The 19,769-nt window shown below is 48.6% G+C and overlaps 1 protein-coding gene across 1 annotated transcript in view; it reads left to right on the top strand.

Moving 5' to 3' along the window:
• The window catches only part of HSD17B12 (hydroxysteroid 17-beta dehydrogenase 12), a 98,669-nt gene that overhangs the window by 57,367 nt on the left and 21,533 nt on the right, over positions 1-19,769 (top strand). Inside the window, exons 5-9 of the mRNA XM_088451812.1 lie at positions 979-1,043; positions 2,943-2,987; positions 6,272-6,306; positions 15,349-15,430; positions 18,436-18,501. Of these exons, the coding sequence (XP_088307938.1) occupies positions 979-1,043; positions 2,943-2,987; positions 6,272-6,306; positions 15,349-15,430; positions 18,436-18,501 (293 nt within the window). The remainder of the gene's footprint in view (positions 1-978; positions 1,044-2,942; positions 2,988-6,271; positions 6,307-15,348; positions 15,431-18,435; positions 18,502-19,769) is intronic.

Raw genomic sequence — 19,769 nt, 5'->3', positions numbered from 1 at the left:
GTGTCACATATCACATTACTCAGCTCAGTCTCCTATATACAGACTCAGGAGCACACAGATATACAGGTGTCACATATCACATGATTCAGCGCAGTCTCCCATATACAGACTCAGGAGCACACAGATATACAGGTGTCACATATCACAAGATTCAGCGCTGTCTGCTGGTGCGTCCTAGTCGCACTTTGTCATATTTTCTGAAAAAAAAAAACGTTGTACGCTAGCAGAGTAGCACGGGACCTTGGGGCTCGCAGATGCCAGGGAAATCGGTCTGCGTGTCATTTTGAGGCTGGATGTATGAGGACACATCTGTACCAGGGCACGCTGAGGTCATATAGGCAGCTAGTGGTGGGATTATGTGGAGACACTTTGGAGGTTATGTAATAGGAAGTGAGATTCATTGTCTCTGCCAGCCTGCTGTTAGCGCTTTCTATCTGCAGCGCTCGCTCCCCATTACGTAACCCCATTGGCTCCTGTAGGAAGTTACCTGTATGTGCTGAACATTTAGGGGCTGATGTAGAGTTGAAAGTAAAATGGGTGTAAATTACTTTAAAGGTAAGTACATGGGAAAATTTAGAGACCTCTCGCGATGCAGAAGTCACATTGTGCCCAGTTTATGTGATCAGTGTGTACGGGCTCCGGCCCTATACTTGATGCACAAAATCTTATTGAGCTTTGCCTACATGATAACGCCCCTCGACTCTGCTGTTCTGCCTCTCTGGTTGTAAAGTAAGATACATTTACATTCCAGCGGATCTGCACAATTGCTTACATGTTCCATTGGTTCCAGAGCGTGCGCAGCGAGCGCTCATGCAGGGTAGGCTGCGCAGACGGACGAGTGCTCCGCCACCTACAGAGCTGTAGAGTGAAAATAAACCCAATTGCATTCGTCCTGTCAGGATAGGTGCGACTGTCACATCGGTTATTTCAGGTGTATAGGTGAACGGGCATTTAATGCGTCTCTCTCTTGTTATTCAGTAAACAACGTGGGCGTTTCCTATGAATACCCGGAGTATTTCCTTGACATTCCCGACCTGGACAGTGTGAGTATTCGCTGTACAGCAATCATGTGTGTCTGCAGTATGTCCTGTTACCAGGACGTAATCACACCTGTGCTCTGTAAAATCGCAGGGTAGTAGCTTGGTGCTTAGGGGGCCTGATTCAGTACGAAACGCAAGTGCACCTACGGACGCGGATTGAGCGATTGGTTGCTATTACGCATGCATATAAGCTGCACTCCACGTGCGCTGCGATCACCCTGCGACTATGGACGCACGGAGGAATTTAACATAGAGTGAGTGACAGACTATCAGCGTTTGGGGGGTAATGGCGGCGAGTGTTTGGAAATACTTAGACGGGCATAAATTAGCCACTGCGATTGCATACGTAGATTGAGAGCCCACTGCGTGCGAGGAGGCTCGCGGTGTCTGCCTGCTGGTCAGACCTGCCGTAAATGCTTCATGAGTGGTCGTTGTACATCGATGATACCGATGTTTACACAGAAGAGCGACATTGGATGGATGTCAGAAAGAAGTAATGGGCGTCTTTATGGCGGCTGCGCATTGGTAATCATTAGCATATTTTTGCCTCTGCGTTCCGTGCGGAATCGCAGTCGTAATCGCAGTTGAGATAACGTACTGCACCAGGCCCAGAGACCCCTAAACCTGTTGTCTACGTGGAAGTGTTGAGATCAGAAAGACAGCCACCCAGGGCCACTGATGAGAACGATGGTCCCTTCTATACTGCTAGAATCCTCCTGAGGCCGTCTCCTCTGTCCTGTGCATAAGATGCTGGATTGATGGTTATGAGATTTTATAAAGGCACCAGTCTGGTTTGATAGATGTGCACTTTGTTTTTCGTGTAAGATAAAAAAAAAGAAAAAAACCCTTATGCTGCGTACACACTGTACGATCAGTCAGCAATAACGATGTCGCTGACTGATCGTTCTGCACCTTCCCAGTGTGCTGGATGATCGTTATCACCCATCCAGTACACCACCAACCCACCAACGACTGACCAGCAACCCGCGATCGACATTCGTGGGTCCCTATGTAACCTGGTCGATATCAACCAGGTTGGCCTGCATGCACGGGCGATGGTCGATATCGTTTTCGACCATACGTGCCCATGCATCGCTGATCGTTGGGCACAAAAAAATGAACGATATGAACAATAACGTTATGGTCGATATCGTTAATTTTCATATCGTGCATTTTTATTGCACCGTATGTACGCACCTTTTATTTATAATATTTAACAACAGTTACTTACCTTTACATTTGGGAACAATAATAAAACCAGACTGGGTAATAAGAGACAGAGGGGGCCATTCAAATGTGTTTTTGGGCGTGATAATTAATGAGCGCCCAGTTTGCTATTCAATTGTTCTGGGCGCTCATTAATTATCGCCCTCTTCGAAGACTATGAGACGAGGTTTAGCCGTGTAAAACGGCTAAACCAGTCTTAATTTCTGGTTAGGGCGCGCTATCTGCGGTTAGCTCGCCCTAACCGGGGTGTTTCAGACAAATTTCTGCTCGCACTCTCCTGAGTGCGTGCAGAAATGCCGGCGGCTATCGCGCCCTGACAGAGCAACAATTGAATTGCTCTGTCGGGCGTCTTAAAAAAAAAAAAAGCTGCCAGCAGAACATGTAAATTACCTCCAGACAGTCAGGAGGGATCTGCTCTGTATAGGGTAATAGGAGAGTGATACATGAGGATAAAGGGCTACGTTGTGTATATTAGTCCAGCCAGATAGTAAAGGTTCTTGGTGGGCTATATGATCCAGTCACACAGCAATATTTTGTTTGGAAAGAACACATGTAAATTTTGTTTGAACAGATACAATTGTTCAGTTTGAGATCTTGGTAGCTGGAGCCTTATCCAGTATCGTGTTCTCTTCTCTTTTTCGCTAACTATTATGTTTTTCTCCCCCTCACCTCTAGACTCTGGATAAGCTGATAAACATTAACATTGTGTCGGTGTGTAAGGTAAGTACAACGTGAGGGGAACCTCTGGGAATCGCCAATGAGGCTCCTGTCCTCTGTCTGCTCTGATAATATTATTTTAGATTGCAAGCTCTTTTCTTTTATACATACTAATATAAAAGAATACCCTCGATATGACCGCTACTGGCAGATGGGAAAGGCATGCTGGCTTAGGTGCACCTACCGTGGGTGTAGGTAAGTCCTAGTGACTTGCTGAGGGATTAGACTGTTTTTAGTTGCCTGTAGGAAAGGGTTGGTCGTGTGCGGCGGTCCGTACGTGAATACGATCTGCCGTTCATGAGAATGCTGCCTCTCTCCATCCATCGGGCTCTAGTTATGTTCCTGAGACGGCGGCTGCGTTCTCCTGAATCGGATTTAGCCCGCGCGGTGGGTGGCTCCTCTCCTACATGAAATATTGCACTTGGGACCGAGATTTTCCGCCCCAATTTGATTTCTCTATTTGTAGCATAAAGTCCTTTAATTATGTGAGAGAACGTTTGGAAGTAGTGCGGGAAATGCTAAATGTCCACGTGCTCTACAGGTGACATCACTATAGCACACTATAAATGTTAGAGGGAAGGCTTTGCTCCTAAGAGCTTGCAATCAGCTGGGAATACAGAGTTGCTGGAAATCTTTACGCTGTGTCCCCTCCCCGCCCCTCCCACCCCCTAGTTGCCAAATGCACCAGGATTCTTGCCAAACCTTTCGGAGTAGCAGACTGAATGCTTCCCTGGCTCGACTTGAGAGAGCATCTGCGTTTTGTTTGTTTTTGTTTCCCTTTTCCTTTTTCTATTTTGCGTCTCAAAACCATCTGTCTTTATCCGGTGTTTTCCCACCACTCCGTCCTTCAATCCAAACTGTCTGAATTTCTCCAGAAAACAGTTTTGTTTTTGTTTTTCTTTAATAGGTTTTTAACGTGACATTTTCTCCTATTATTTTTTTCGTTTTTTTGCGGTTTGGCTTATTTGATTGAGCGCATCGTGAGTATCTCTTCTCATCCCCCCCCCCTCCCCTTATTTTTTTCTTAATGACGACATCTTTGTTAGCTGGTGTTGTTCAGGGGAATGTCTGAAATAGACGCCTATGCAGCAAGCACTCACCCACACACTACTGCCGCCCACTCAGTGCCTCTCACCCACTTCCCTCCCATCGTCTGGCTCCAGCACTGTTCCCAGGCTGCCTCTCCCTTTCTCCAACCCCGCTCGGAAGGAAAGCACGGCATTTATTTTGTTTCGCCACTTTTTATTTTTATTTTTTGGGGGGTTACTGTTTTTTCTCTGTAGGTTTACGCGGAAGAGAATACGCTATATTCATGGTGTACGTTCTAAACAAAGTGAGGGGGGGGAGAACAAGGGTTATTTTGTGCAGGGAATTCAACATTTCTGTTTTCGCCTACATAGAACGTACGTGTTAGTGTGTAAAGGTGCAGTGAGTGTTATTCCCATCCAGTAAGTGGTGACCTCTTACTAGACTCTGTGCCGAAGGGCTGAATAGTAAATGTCAATATATTACTTCTGGGGGGGGGGGGGGGGTTGAAAGTGTGCTTTTTAAGCTTCACATTCATTGTTGTATGAAAGGGGAACTCATCCTTTAGTATATGCCGGATTTAGGGCCTGATTCAGACCCGGACGCTATTTGCGGCCGCTCGCTGGCTAAAAGGGGCCGGCTATTTAAATCATGTGCTCTCACTGCATCGCGTAAAGCCGCTCAATAAGTGAGTGGCCACAATATACGCTCGCACCTGTATAAAGACGCCCCTTTGCCACTCGCAACACACGTCATCTCCGGCAGTTGTAGGATTAATCGGGAACATCGAGAGCCATCGGAGCTGCTCGCAGCGCTTGTGGTAGCCTTTTCCCACCACAACATTGCGAGCAGTTCAGGCTAAAATACAACCCAGTCACATGTGTAATGACGCTACTTTGCTAATTATGCACACCCATTAAACGCCGTTCTGACGGTCGGGCACGTTTGCGTTCGCACATCCACACCCCAGTTTACAAGCACCTTCCCCTGTTACCACCCAAAAACGGCACTATCTGTCACTCAAAATAGCGGCCCGACTGCGGGCTACGGGCGAGCACTTTCCCATCGCAATGACTGGTTCGGGTACGCGCATTGTGACTCATACGCATGCGCAGATTGCGGAAAATCGCTCATTGCGAGCGCAGCATAGCGTCCGGGTCTGAATCAAGCCTTTAGTCCTTCGAGATGACCGTGGATAAGTGCAAATCTGTGAATTGCGCACCATTGAAGCATCTACACCCCAGATCTGTAGAGGGTGTTGGTATGTTAGGTCGACATGGTCAAAATGTCAACAGGATAGAATGTCGACTCAACATCCATGGTAGGCCAGCGATCGCTTACCTGGTCCTGGCAGCAGTGGCGTCTCTGTGACCAGCTGTTTCCAGCGCAAACGTGCGACTGAGCGACATTCCGGTGAGTATATTCCTCCTAATCCCTAGCGCCTAACCCTAACTGTCTGCATGCCGAGAATGTCGACATTGAGAATATGTCGATATTCTGAGCATGTCGACACTGTGATGTCGTAATGGTAACTGTCGACCAAGTGACCGAATACCATTTTGTAGATCGTATCTCCTAGGAGACTTAAGGTGCGTACACGCTAGACGATATTTTGCACGATTTTGGCCGATTCCGATGCATCGGAAACGACAAATTGCGCAGTGTCCACTAACGATAATGATGCCGATTTGCGGTCCAGTGGGTCGTTTGTCGTGATGCAGTAAGATCTGGCAATCTCGTTAACGAGATTAAGGTCGTTGGTCAGGTCGTTTTTCAGATTGCACAGTTTATGCGAGATGCCGTTTGTCCGGGAGTGCCGGGGGAGTTCAAGGGAAAACGTAGATGACATGGCGAGTTGTCTAGTGTGTAGGCACCTTTAGGGCCTCATTTATCAACAAATGTTATTCTCGTTATCACTCATTACTAATCTTAAATGGTGCTCCAACCAATCAGCTCCTAATTGTCATGTGTTTAAAAAATGACAGGAGCTGTTTGGTTATAGCACTATTAAGATTAGTAACGAGTGGTAACAGGATATCGCTTGTTAATGAGGCCCTTATTTTAGAAGCTGGCGTTCCCCTTTAATACACAGCAGCTACTTTAATGGAGGAGCGTGTAAACGGGAGACATCTGATCGGCGAATAACTGCGCTACGTCTCTAAACCCTTTCCATGGGGTCCGGCGTGTCTGGTAAGTTTGGAGACCGGTGCATCCCGCTGTGCTCCTGTCTCATGGCTGTCCTCTGTTTTTGTCCCCTGCAGATGACACGTCTGGTGCTGCCCAGAATGCTGGAGAGGTGAGTCAGAGGCTGGACCTCATCCTTATTTATAGGGGAGAATCCTTTTTCTGTTGAAAAATTCATAGTGGTGACTAATCCATGCGCCCTCCATGTCGGTAAGACAGCGTGATCGGAGGTGACTCGCAAGGCTGGAGAGTGAGTCACCGGCACGGTGGAATCCTTCCACTCTCCTCAATGATCTGCTGGTGATTTTTTTTTTTTTTTTCCTTTTTACAACTGAATTAAAAAATCTGAGTCATCAATACAGTCTCAACAGCTTTCTATTCTTAGGGGGGAATTACAGCCAGCCAGCAAGGGTGGGCGGCTCTTTGGGGATTACCTGCTTGCAGGCAGCAGCAGCAGCTGCTGAACTGTGGTAGGGACAGCAGTGGGCACACAGGGCGGCACTGTGCTGTGTGGTAGGTGCCCTTGGCTAGAGCTGGGTGCCTGGTATCTATTAACTATGCGCTTTCACCCCATCTAGAGCAATGGAGGGATCCATAGCCAGTACCTCTGCTGCTCAAGAGTTACTGTTCCCCACCGGTGCTCACAGTTGCTGGCCCTCCAAAGCTAACAGTGGGGATGCGCGTGAATGCAGTATAGAGCACCCCCCAATACAATCCACAAAGGGGGGGTATAAATCCTCATTTAAGGATTTTTTTGGGGGGGGGGGGCAAAGACGTGCAAATTGTTCCTTTTAGAAGTTCCTGTGAAATTCCACGCCCCCCAGTAACTATTACTAAATGTATTGCCTTGTCTATGTGGCTTCTTTCTGAGCTTCTCAGTCATGTTTTGCAATCATCAGGCAGAATTGTTTGTTTTCCTTGCCATGGGTTATGACAAAGTTATGCACCACTTCTATTCAGAGAGCTGATTTATGCCCTATACAGCTTTACCTGATGATATAAAATAATTGCTGAAAAGCACAGAAGAAAGCTAGCAAAAAAATAAATAATAATCAAATATTACAGTAAAAAATTAGAGGACATTTACAATTAAATTGCTGTCTGAAGGTGAACAACGCATTTTAAATGAAGCAGAATGCATATAAGATAAGTGTCCCATGACTACAGCTCTTTGCCTCACATTAAAAGCCCATCACAAAATCCTCTATTCCTGCATCGGTAAGCCTGGACGGTATGCCCGGTGCATGTAGGCTGTGCGCTTACACGCTGTGCTCCAGAGATGCCTTTGCAAGGTTTGCAGAGTGACGGAAAAGGACTATTACCAGCGGTAACACTTTCATGTATACGGTGCAATGAAAATCATCACCAACAAACCCTGGTTTTTCACACCTTTGAATGCATCTTCAGTGACAGTGACTGCAATAGTGATAGATTTGTTTCTACTTCAGGGTCCATAGGGGGTCCACAGGGTTGACCTTGGGGTATAGCTGGATCTGGCTCCACGGGCACCACGCAGTTAAAGCTTTAGCTGCTCCCAGGATGCACTGGGTCCATCCTCCTCTATACCCCGACCCTGAGCCACAGGCACCTCAGTTTTAGTTGATGCCTGGCCGGAGTTGGGTCACCCTTAGCGCAGGGGGGCTGCTTAGCTGCTTCTAGGTTTATTTTAAGAGTATTTTTAATTTTATTTATTTTTTAACTGACTCTTTAGAGCGGCAGCGTCGGACTGTCCATTGGACGTCCAAGCTGCCGCTCCTACACCCCGCCGGCGTGCTACGCCAGTACAGATCTGGGGATCGCAGCGGGACCCCAGAGTCTGTAATAGCCGGACTCTGGAGGAATCCCTAGGCTGCTGCCGGATCGCCGGGGAACAGGTAAGACGCGGGTCACCGCTTGACTCCCCCTCCATGGAGGCATACACCGTGGGTCCACTAGATCACCAGGGATAACAGCGGCAGTGGGAGATGGCATCCCGGGGGCTAATTACTAGCCAGGGGAGGCAGCCTTCCCTGTCTAGCGCCTCCTCCCGTCAGCTCAGCACGCCTTTCCGTTCGGGTCTGGCAACGCTGAGCTGCTTCCTCCTTCGCCCACTCCTCCTCTGCGGTCTCCGGCTGCCATCTTTTCTCATAGTGGCAGCGCAAATATCTCAGGCAGCGTGCGGACCCCCTGTGTACCTCTCCCCTGCTAGGACAGTGTACACAGCACTATAGCCCTCCCAGACACTGAATCTGGGCAGATTGATTGTAGTGACAAGGTGCAGTGAGTATTACTTTCTGAATTGTATGCGACTTTTGCTAGTGCTGACTGTCTGTGCTTTATTTCTAAATACTGTCAGTCTTTACCTATCCCTTTCCTTCTCCTACGGCCCTGGCTGGTGTGTGTGGGAAGGGCTTTTCTTGGATCTCACTTATATATATTAATGTATTTGTGAGGTCGGCCACATACAGTTGTGTGCTACACGGTGCCATATCTGTGGACCTGTGTGCTGCATGCTCGTGGGTGTGCCTGGAGTATGCCACTGGACTTCCCTATTGTGTTGATAGATATATATATATATGTGTATCATGTCTGACGAGGAAGTTGAGCGCTCCGCGGCTCCCTCTCTGCTCTCCTGCAGACGCAGAGCTGCAGGGGTAAACAAGGGGGATGCATCATAGGATGGACTGTGTGGGAGGTGCCATCAGTTACCTGGTCCTTCTAACCCCCCAATTTCGGGACAGGACCCTCCTTGGGTGGTGTTTTCTCAGGTGCCGGCTTCCATCGCGTACCGTCTGGCTGTCCCGACTGCTCTCCCCCATATGGGGTTACCCCAACCAGCCATCCCCCCTTCTCAGGGTATACCGCTTTTATTGCAGTCTTCCCCTGGGCCTCAGACTGTTAATCCATATACGGGGTTACCTATGTATATTCAGTCTCCTCCAGTGACACAGCAGTCCGTCATTCCCTTTCAGGGTCTCCCGCAGGCGGGTCAACCACCATGGGTGGATGTGTTCTCCAGTTCGGTCCAGAGTTTGGCGGCCTCATCTTCAGCCTTTCAAACTATGCTACGGAATGACAAACCTCAGAAGGCGTCTAAACGCCCTGTTATGTCATCCCAGACTGCGCAACTATCAGACTGATGCGTCCTCGGATGATGGGGAATTGCCTGAGGACTCTGACTCTGATTCCCCTGTCCGGGAGTTGGAAACTAAATCTTCTATTAATGTGCCGGCATTGTTAAGGGCGGTGCGGTCCATTCTTGAGATAGAGGATGACGCACCGGCCACTAAATGCAAGTATCAAAATTTGAAGCAGGCAAAGGTGACTTTGCTTGTTTTTCCTCTATCTGACCTAGTAAAAGGTTCCAGCCGCAAAAACATTTGGCGTCTAGTTATCCATTTCCTGCAAGTCATTGCAAAAAGTGGGAAACCCCGACTGCGGTGAATTCTCATGTTACTCGCTTAATCAAGAGTGCTACCTTGTCTATGCCTTCCTTTTCAACCCTAAAGGATCCCACAGACAGGAAAGTGGAGACTTGTTTAAAATCAATTTATTCTCTCTCAGGGGCAGTGGCCCGTCCGTCCATGGCCATATCTTGGGTGGCTAAAGCCATTGAGAGCTGGGCCAATGTACTGGAAGATACATTTCTTGAGGAAGTTCCGGAGGTTCAGAGAGCTTTAGTGGGACAGATGAGGGATGCTGCTTCCTATATTGGATGCCAGTCTTCTGACTTCATAGTATCGGCTGCAGTGGTGACTGCTCGCCGGTCTTTGTGGCTCCGTTCTTGGAGAGCAGATGTGGATTCCAAGGAAGGCCTGGAGGCCTTACCCTTTAAGGGGGAGATTTTGTTCGGCTCAGACCTGGACAAAATTGTTGATACCCTGGCAAAGTCTAAGTCTGCTTTTCTGCCATCGGCGGCTGCGCCTTCTAAGGCTAGGGCCTCGGCCTTTCGGTCCTTTCGTACTCAAGGGAAGTCCAAGGGTCAGTCCTTCCCGAGACAGTCAACAACCGAGGCCTGATGGGACGGGCATCACTTCCGATTTCCGGATCCGGACTCATCTGCTGGTGTTGTCTCCGGAGGTGCGCCTGTCGCTGGCTTGGTGGCTTCAGCCATCTCATCACACCAAGGGTTGCCCCTTTTGGATCCCGGACTGGGTTCTGCTCACGACAGATGCCAGTCTCCAGGGTTGGGGTGCAGTGACTGGTCCACTTTCACTCTAGGACTGTTGGACTGTGGTAGAAGCAGTTCTCCCGATCAACATTCTGGAACTTCGGGCCGTGTACAGGGCCTTCCAGTTGTCCGGTCATTCTCTTGAAGGAAGGGCCGTTCAAGTTCAGTCCGACAACGCCATCACGGTGGCGTACATCAACCGTCAAGAGGGGACTCGCAGTCGAGCAGCGATGTCAGAGGTGTCACGCATCCTGTCTCGGGCGGAGTGCCACCTTCTGGCAATCTCGGCATTCTTAATTCCAGGAGTCCTTAATTGGGAGGCGGACTTCCTCAGCCGTCACGACGTGCATCCAGGGGAATGGCCGCTTCACCCAGAGGTATTTCAGCTACTCATGGACAGGTGGGGACTGCCGGAGGTGGACCTCATGGCCTCCCGTCACAGTCACAAGTTGCCTGTGTACGGGTCCAGGACAAGAGATGCAGGCACAAGCCTGGTGGATGCGCTGTCAGTGAAATGGACCTTTCAGCTGGCGTATCTATTCCCTCCGATATCCCTGCTTCCTCGGGTCCTTCTGAAATCTCCGGCTTGGCCAAGACGTCCTTGGTACTCCGATCTTCGGAGCCTCTCCATCAACGCTCCGCTCCCTCTACCTCAACATCGGGACCTGTTGTCTCAGGGTCCCTGCCTTTACCCGGAAATGGGTCGTCTGTCTTTGACGGCGTGGCTCTTGAGACATCCGGCTTAAGGTCTCTGGGTTTTTACAGCTCCGTCATCAGCACGATGCTACATGCGCACAAGCCTGCTTCCGCCAGGATTTACCACTGAGTATGGCATACTTATTTTCAGTGGTGTGAGTCCAGAAACTACGATCCTCGAGTGTTTCGTGTTTCTAGGATTTTGCCGTTCCTTCAGTCTGGGTTGGACCTAGGCTTAACGCCTCGCTTCTTTGAAAGTTCATGTGTCTGCAGAATGTGTGAGCGTATAAAGAGAATATACTGTATGTAGAGTTACTGTATGTGTGGGCTGTATAGAGGGGGTGTAAGCTGGTAGTGCATAGGAGGGCATGCCACAGAGAGGGTGCAGCCTGTAACTGGGAGCATATAATGCATGTGGATGAGAGATGCAGATCTTTATAATAATATTGGATAAGGTAAAATATATGCATCCAGGGTTACACCCACACTGGCTTGTCAGTGTTAGCAGTAAATGCTAAAATGACAGGGCCAGTGTTCTCTATATATTAATGAGCTAAGGGCTGCCCTGAGGCCAACATGCACAGTGGGAGAGGTGACCCCCTCTCTCCACCACCCATATCTCTCTCCGCTGACAACACCTCCCTCTCTTCCGTATCTTTAGCTGTCTGGGTGTCATTCACGCCCCCCAACTCCACATTCAGTCCCTCACCCAATCCTTACTTAAATCCGTAATATTTCCAGGATTTGACCCTTTTTACCCTGGTAAACCCCAAAACTATAATTCCCCCCCTTCTCACTTCACCTTGATTATTGAAGCCTCCTCTTCTCTATTCCCTCTCTTGGCCTACTTCAATGCATCCTCTACCTGCTCCCACCACTTTTTAACTCACTGGCTGCTCCATCCATTTGTCAGACTCTCCACTGGCTCCCTACACTTTACCGCCTAAAATTCACACTCTCAGCCACTCTCCCTCCCTATCTTTCCATCCGCATCACCACTCACAAAGCTCTCAGCCACTCTCCCTACCTTTCCAGCCTCATCACAACTCACACTCAGAGCTCTCAGCCGTTCTCCCTCCCTACCTTTCCAACCTCATCACCACTCGCACTCACAGAGCTCTCAGCCACTCTCCCTCCCTACCTTTCCAGCCTCATCACCACTCACACTCACAAAGTTCTCAGCCACTCTCCCTCCCTACCTTTCCAGCCTCATCACCACTCACACTCACAGAGCTCTCAGCCGCTCTCCCTCCCTACCTTTCCAGCCTCATCACCTCTCACACTCACAAAGCTCTCAGCCACTCTCCCTCCCTACCTTTCCAGCCTCATCACCACTCACAGAGCTGTCAGCCACTCTCCCTCCCTACCTTTCCAGCCTCATCACCACTCACACTCACAAAGCTCTCAGCCACTCTCCCTCCCTACCTTTCCAGCCTCATCACCACACACACTCACAGAGCTCTCAGCCACTCTCTCTCCCTACCTTTCCAACCTCATCACCACTCTCACTGAGCTCTCAGCCGCTCTCCCTCCCTACCTTTCCAACTTCATCACCACTCACACTCACAGAGCTCTCAGCCACTCTCCCCTCCCTACCTTTCCAACCTCATCACCACTCTCTCAGAGCTCTCAGCCGCTCTCCCTCCCTACCTTTCCAGCCTCATCACCACTCACACTCACAGAGCTCTCAGCCGCTCTCCCTCCCTACCTTTCCAGCCTCATCACCACTCACACTCACAGAGCTCTCAGCCACTCTCTCTCCCTACCTTTCCAGCCTCATCACCACTCACACTCACAGAGCTCTCAGCCACTCTCCCTCCCTACCTTTCCAGCCTCATCACCACTCACACTCACAGAGCTCTCAGCCACTCTCCCTCCCTACCTTTCCAGCCTCATCACCACTCACACCCACAGAGCTCTCAGCCACTCTCCCTCCCTACCTTTCCAGCCTCATCACCACTGAGCTTTCAGCTACTCTCCCTCCCTACCTTTCCAGCCTCATCACAACTAACACCCACAGAGCTATCAGCCGATCTCCCTCCCTACCTTTCCAACCTCATCACCACTCTCACTGAGCTCTCAGCCGCTCTCCCTCCCTACCTTTCCAACTTCATCACCACTCACACTCACAGAGCTCTCAGCCACTCTCCCCTCCCTACCTTTCCAACCTCATCACCACTCTCTCAGAGCTCTCAGCCGCTCTCCCTCCCTACCTTTCCAGCCTCATCACCACTCACACTCACAGAGCTCTCAGTCACTCTCCCTCCCTACCTTTCCAACCTCATCACCACTCTCACAGAGCTCTCAGCCACTCTCCCTCCCTACCTTTCCAACCTCATCACCACTCACACTCACAGAGCTCTCAGTCACTCTCCCTCCCTACCTTTCCAACCTCATCACCACTCACACTCACAGAGCTCTCAGCCACTCTCCCTCCCTACCTTTCCAACCTCATCACCACTCTCACAGAGCTCTCAGCCGCTCTCCCTCCCTACCTTTCCATCCTCATCACCACTCAGAGCTCTCAGCTACTTTCCCTACCTACCTTTCCAGCCTCATAACAACTAACACTCACAGAGCTCTCAGCCACTCTCCCTCCCTATCTTTCCAGCCTCATCACCACTCAGAGCTCTCAGCTACTCTCCCTCCCTACCTTTCCAGCCTCATCACAACTCACACTCAGAGCTCTCAGCTACTCTCCCTACCTACCTTTCCAGCCTCATCACAACTCACACTCACAGAGCTCTCAGCCACTCTCCCTCCCTACCTTTCCAGCCTCATCACCACTCACACTCACAGAGCTCTCAGCCACTCTCCCTCCCTACCTTTCCAGCCTCATCACCACTCACACTCACCACCTCCCCCCTGCTATGCTCAGCTATCGACCGTTTCCCCTCCTCCTCCCTGGTCTCTTCTTCTCTCTCCCACAATCAGGGTTTCGCCTGGCCTCTCAGTCTCAAAATGTGCCCTGCTGAAGCCTTCCGCACCTCCTCTTAACTCTCTTAATTCTAATCATTTCTAATAATAAGGTACTAGTTTATTTTTTTAATTTAAATACCTGCCACAAATTGGAATTTGCTTTCCTGACGTCGATCATTTGCAGATGTCAATTAAATAATGTTTAATAGACTGTAGCAATCATACAATTAGTAGTAAACGTATCAGTGGGCGGCACCAGGATACATTCTGCCAATCCAAGCGGCTGCTAGTTATCATCACCACCAACAAGTGATAACTGCTCCCGACAGGCGCAATTACATCTTTGATGTGGCCTGCGCAAGACGCATTTGTTGTTTGCCGACATTTTCAAGTGCCCTTCGGCCTCCGCTCAACCTCTTTGAGCGCAAGGAGAACAGAATACCAGCGAGTCTACAACGTGTGTACGACTTTCTTTCTGTACAGTAAATAAATCTGCAATTTGTGCCATACGCCCAATTCTGCACCCGCCCCAGGAGCTGCTACATTGACTGGACCTATAATATCACCACACCCCTGCATGGGGTCCCATCACCTGCATCCGCTCATGTTAGCCAAGGAAAATTCAAGGATTGTTAGAGGATGAGACTCGTGTGCAGGTGACCCCGCTTATGGGCATCTCCTCCCAATGGACCTTAGTAATATAGGGGCCTATTCATCATCAAGCCCTGCTGGGCCTCTGTTAATTACCAAAGTACAGGTGGGGGAGGGGGACAATTCAGTATTGCTCCGGAGAGCAGCTGTCCCGCCATCCTGAACACTGCCACGTTCTTCTCTGCTGCGTAGTGGGGAAAGTTTACATTGACCAGCATTGTACGTTATTGCTCACGTATTGCAGCAAAATTGACTGTGGGCTTCAGAGGGAGTTAGATGTTGTTGTAGATCCCAATTTGACATAATGTATCTATATTGTTGATTTAATAAACATATTATTTTTATTTCATCTGAAGCGATCCAATTATACTTGCAGTTATGTTTTTTTAGACCGCTAAATAGCATAGACCACTTGTCAAAAGTGGATCAGCACTCAGTAGTTAGTGTCACTCCTAATGGAGGCAGCCATTTTGCCGTGGTGATGTCGCCAGTTCCTAACAAATGAGTAAGGCCTTGTTCTCGCAAAGCGCCTGTGCAAAAGTGATGGTTCCACTTGTACGACGGGTTTTTGGTTTTTATTGTACACGTTTGGGGGTTGGATTACGCTTATACCCTGCAATCGTTTCTCTTGGCTTGGTCTTTCCATGCAGGGCTCCCGACACGGCTTTTCTGTAAAGTAATTGGCATGTGACTGTATTATACCGATGCCTTCCAACACTGCATCTCTTTGTCTTTCAGATCCAAGGGTGTCATTCTGAATATCTCCTCTGCCAGTGGCATGTACCCAGTACCCTTACTTACTGTGTATTCAGCTACTAAGGTAGGTACTCAACCGGTTTAGCTGCGCAGCTCCACATTTCTGACGAACTCCCTCCAAACCCCTGACTGCCAAATGTGAACCAACTCACACCCTTATGTGCTCACTGGCTGTCATGTAAATCCATTCCCCTCTGTTTGATATTTGATATGTAGGGCAAAATTAACTAAGCGGCGGTTTCTATTCTATTCTAAACCCCGGGGGTTTGGTGGCGGTTTTGCAGTGGTTTCTAAATGACAGCCATGTTCTATTCTATTCTAAAATGTGGTTTGGCGGCGGTTTTGCTTTCTGCAGATTTACAAAGGCCAAACCGCTGCAAACCTGCCATCAAAACACATTTTAGAATAGAATAGAACAGGGCTGTCATTTAGAACCACTGCAAAACCGCCACCAAACCCCCAGGGATTAAGAATAGACTAGAAACCGCCACCAAACCCCCGGGGTCTAGAATAGACTAGAAACCGCCACCAAACCGCCGCTTAGTAAATTTTGCCCGTAGTCTCTGTAAGCTTCTCCACCTGTCTGGTTATTGGTCTCTACGGGGCAACCTTTCCTCTTTAACTACAGGTGACCCCCTGAGGCAGGGTTTGTTGTCTAACAATATGTTCATAGTGGGTGCTTTTTGTGACCGGCCAGTTTAGTGGTGTTAGGTCAGCAGCTAAAGGCTTTGGCCTGGGTACAAGTGAGTCCTCCTGGATAAAAGATGATTTTGTTCATCTTGTACATGGTAGGCTGACGCTATGCTGTGTATGATGCACTGGGCGACCCAACCTGTATGTACAATTGCTGTCCAAACTGTTCGTAAGCAATTGGTCATATTGTAATATAAATAATATAAAACACTGGACCTCATTCAGAGTTTGCTATATCTCAGGCCTCGAGCTTCCTGTATTACTGCATCAGGGGTATAAATCCATATACAGGGTGGCAGTAATAAAATTTCCCCTATTCAGAACAGTCTGCGGTTCGATCTAACAGCCGGAATGTCACCACATTTGGCCAGGAGACTAATACCCTTTTACCTCTGCAGCTAAAACCCAGGTTATTGTCGTGTCAACCCGGGTCTCAGCTCAGTGGAAAAGGCTCCTAGGAAAAAATCCCAGGTCAACTGATCCGGAATTTCTTTCTGGGTCTCCAGCAGAGTTATACGCTGGTAAAACCCTGGTAAAGTTCAGTGGAAATGGGTCCCATTTATGGCATAGGGAGAGCGTCATTTCCTGGCGCTTGGAGATGATGTAATCTCCAAGCGCCGGCAGAAGTATGCCCTGGCAATATCCCGGGTCCAGCCTGCTGTGTAAACGGGGTTCAAGCCGCTATGACACGGCTTGAAACCCGTGCTCAGTGCCTCGGGCTGGACCATGTGATTTTGGTGGAAAAAGCGGATAATTAGGACATGGGAAACAGGATTCCGCAGAACAAAAAAAAAAAATTGTGAAAAAGTCACCAATTTGACGCTGTAAAATTAAAAACAGAGTGAAAATGACAAACAGATGGATAACAAGACTACACTGTAATGAACGATTACCTTTGTGGTGTTACACTAATGATAACGCAGTAATGAAACAATAGTCTGTCCGTCATCACTCTGTCCTCACATTGTGCAACTCCATAATCGACCTATCGGCTACTTTTCGCACTAAAATTTTTCTTGAGGAGTCCTGCGTAAAATATACAGATGTGCCCTTGCTCTTCCAGCCTCAATAGGCCAGGCAGCGCGATATGCCTGGTGTGAGTGAGCCGCCAGGTCTTGTGCAGCCTGGTGTGAGGGAGCCGCCAGGTCTTGTGCAGCCTGGTGTGAGTGAGCCGCCAGGTCTTGTGCAGCCTGGTGTGAGTGAGCGGCCAGGTCTTGTGCAGCCTTGTGTGAGGGAGCCACCAGGTCTTGCGCAGACTGGTGTAAGGGAGCCGCCAGGTCTTGGGCAGCCTGGTGTGAGGGAGCCGCCAGGTCTTGTGCAGCCTGGTGTGAGGGAGCCGCCAGGTCTTGTGCAGCCTGGTGTGAGGGAGCCGCCAGGTCTTGTGCAGCCTGGTGTGAGGGAGCCGCCAGGTCTTGTGCAGCCTGGTGTGAGCATAAGTGGCGATGCGGCTAGGACGCCGGAGACTATGCTGATTAATTTGATATGCAATACTTGTACATCTGTGTGCGAGACTGTAAACTGAGTTTGGCGTGGAAAAAAACTGCGGCCGCTGCATCGTAGCACTGGCGCGCTGATTCAGAGACTGTCACACACAGATATACCAGCGTCACATATCAAATTACTCAGCACAGTCTCGCGGGGCCAGGTGACAAGAGGGGCTGTTTGGCGCGACTGTAGCAAAGACGAGTGATAGTCCTATGATACACTGATAAATATAACTTCGATAAACTATAAATACGACTTTTTCCTTATAATTTCCACTATAAATCTCAACCCACAAAATAAAATCTCATCTTTAAATGTGGAAGTGGTACAGGTGCAGACCACTTCCTGAATTTTGGTAGCGACTCCTAAATCACCTTCACCCAGCAGACGAGGCAAATGTTGCACAGTTCTGTGCACTGTGTGGAAAATAGGGGCTCCTGTGAAAAATCGGGCTCATAGGGGGCATTTTCAGTAGCTTTGGGCGACCAGCTCCAAGGCTGCGCTGATCGTGGATTTCTACTTGCACCCCCCTGAGGAGCGGGGAGAAATCCGCCTAAAGTAGGACTTTGGGGCTTGACACTAAATCTGTGCATTTTGGCGTGAGAATGCGGCCATCGCAGCCAGCTAGGAGCAGCTCGCTTAATTGAATAACTCCCGTCACTTTAGACGGGAGCTACGGGCGCCCAAAACAATTGAATTGCCCCCAGTACGTCAACGAGTGTTACTTGCGCTGCAGTCTTTAGACTATTATTTGTAGATGTCATTTGTTTTTCTCAAGGTTGTCCACACTTCCCCGTTGAGCTTAGATAGATAATACTGTTGTTATGCTTGTAAATAATAAAAGTACCTCAAGGATACTCCTAACTCCTATCCTCTCCTTCCCTCCGCCAGGCATTTGTGGATTTCTTCTCCCGGGGGCTGCATGCCGAGTACCAGAGTAAGGGGGTCACTGTGCAGGTGAGTGTGTTGCATCGTTGCTGAGGATGCTTGTTATTGTCTGGTTTCCACAACAACTGCCGCTGTCTCGGCAACAAGGAGATCACATTCTACCACTCCGGAGTGTGTGACGTCGCCACCTCTCAGCTTCATAGTTGGTCTATATTTATTTTTATATATATATATATATATATAGTGCTTAAAGTGGTCCTAGAGAAGTGGTGGAACTCACCCCACCCCTCGGCGCTTATTTTAATAAAGGGACGGTGCGCGCTGACAAGAAAGGGTGTGGTCTCAAAAGAAAGGGGCGTGGTCGCATAATCTTATTCCCAATTCAAATTACACCACATAGTACCACAATCTTATTCACATTACACTGCACATAGTGCCCCTAATTCACATTACATCACATTTTACCACAATCTTATTCACATTACACCACATAGTACCACAATCTCCTTCACATTACACCACATAGTGCCCCTGATACACATTGCACCACATAGTACCACAATCTTATTCACATTACACTGCACATAGTGCCCCTAATTCACATTACATCACATTTTACCACAATCTTATTCACATTACACCACATAGTACCACAATCTCCTTCACATTACACCACATAGTGCCCCTGATACACATTGCACCACATAGTACCACAATCTTATTCACATTACACTGCACATAGTGCCCCTAATTCACATTACATCATATTTTACCACAATCTTATTCACATTACACCACATAGTACCACAATCTCCTTCACATTACACCACATAGTGCCCCTGATACACATTGCACCACATAGTACCACAATCTTATTCACATTACACTGTACATAGTGCCCTTGATTCACATTACACTACGTAGTACCACAATCTTATTCACATTACACTGCATAGTGCCCCTGATTCACATTACACCACATAGTACCACAATCTTATTCACATTACACTGCACATAGCGCCCCTGATTCACATTATACCACATAGTACCACAATCTTATTCACATTACACCACATAGTGCCCCTGATTCACATTACACTGCACATAGTACCACAATCTTATTCACATTACACTGCATAGTGCCCCTGATTCACATTACACCACATAGTACCACAATCTTATTCACATTACACTGCACATAGTGCCCCTGATTCACATTACACTGCACATAGTACCACAATCTTATTCACATTACACTGCACATAGTGCCCCTGATTCACATTACACCACATAGTACCACAATCTTATTCACATTACATTGCACATAGCGCCCCTGA

The sequence above is a fragment of the Taudactylus pleione genome, unplaced genomic scaffold (assembly GCF_031769625.1).
Source record: "Taudactylus pleione unplaced genomic scaffold, aTauple2 ptg000027l, whole genome shotgun sequence".
Taxonomy (NCBI): Eukaryota; Metazoa; Chordata; class Amphibia; order Anura; family Myobatrachidae; genus Taudactylus; species Taudactylus pleione.
This window is presented reverse-complemented; position numbering and strand designations above follow the sequence as displayed.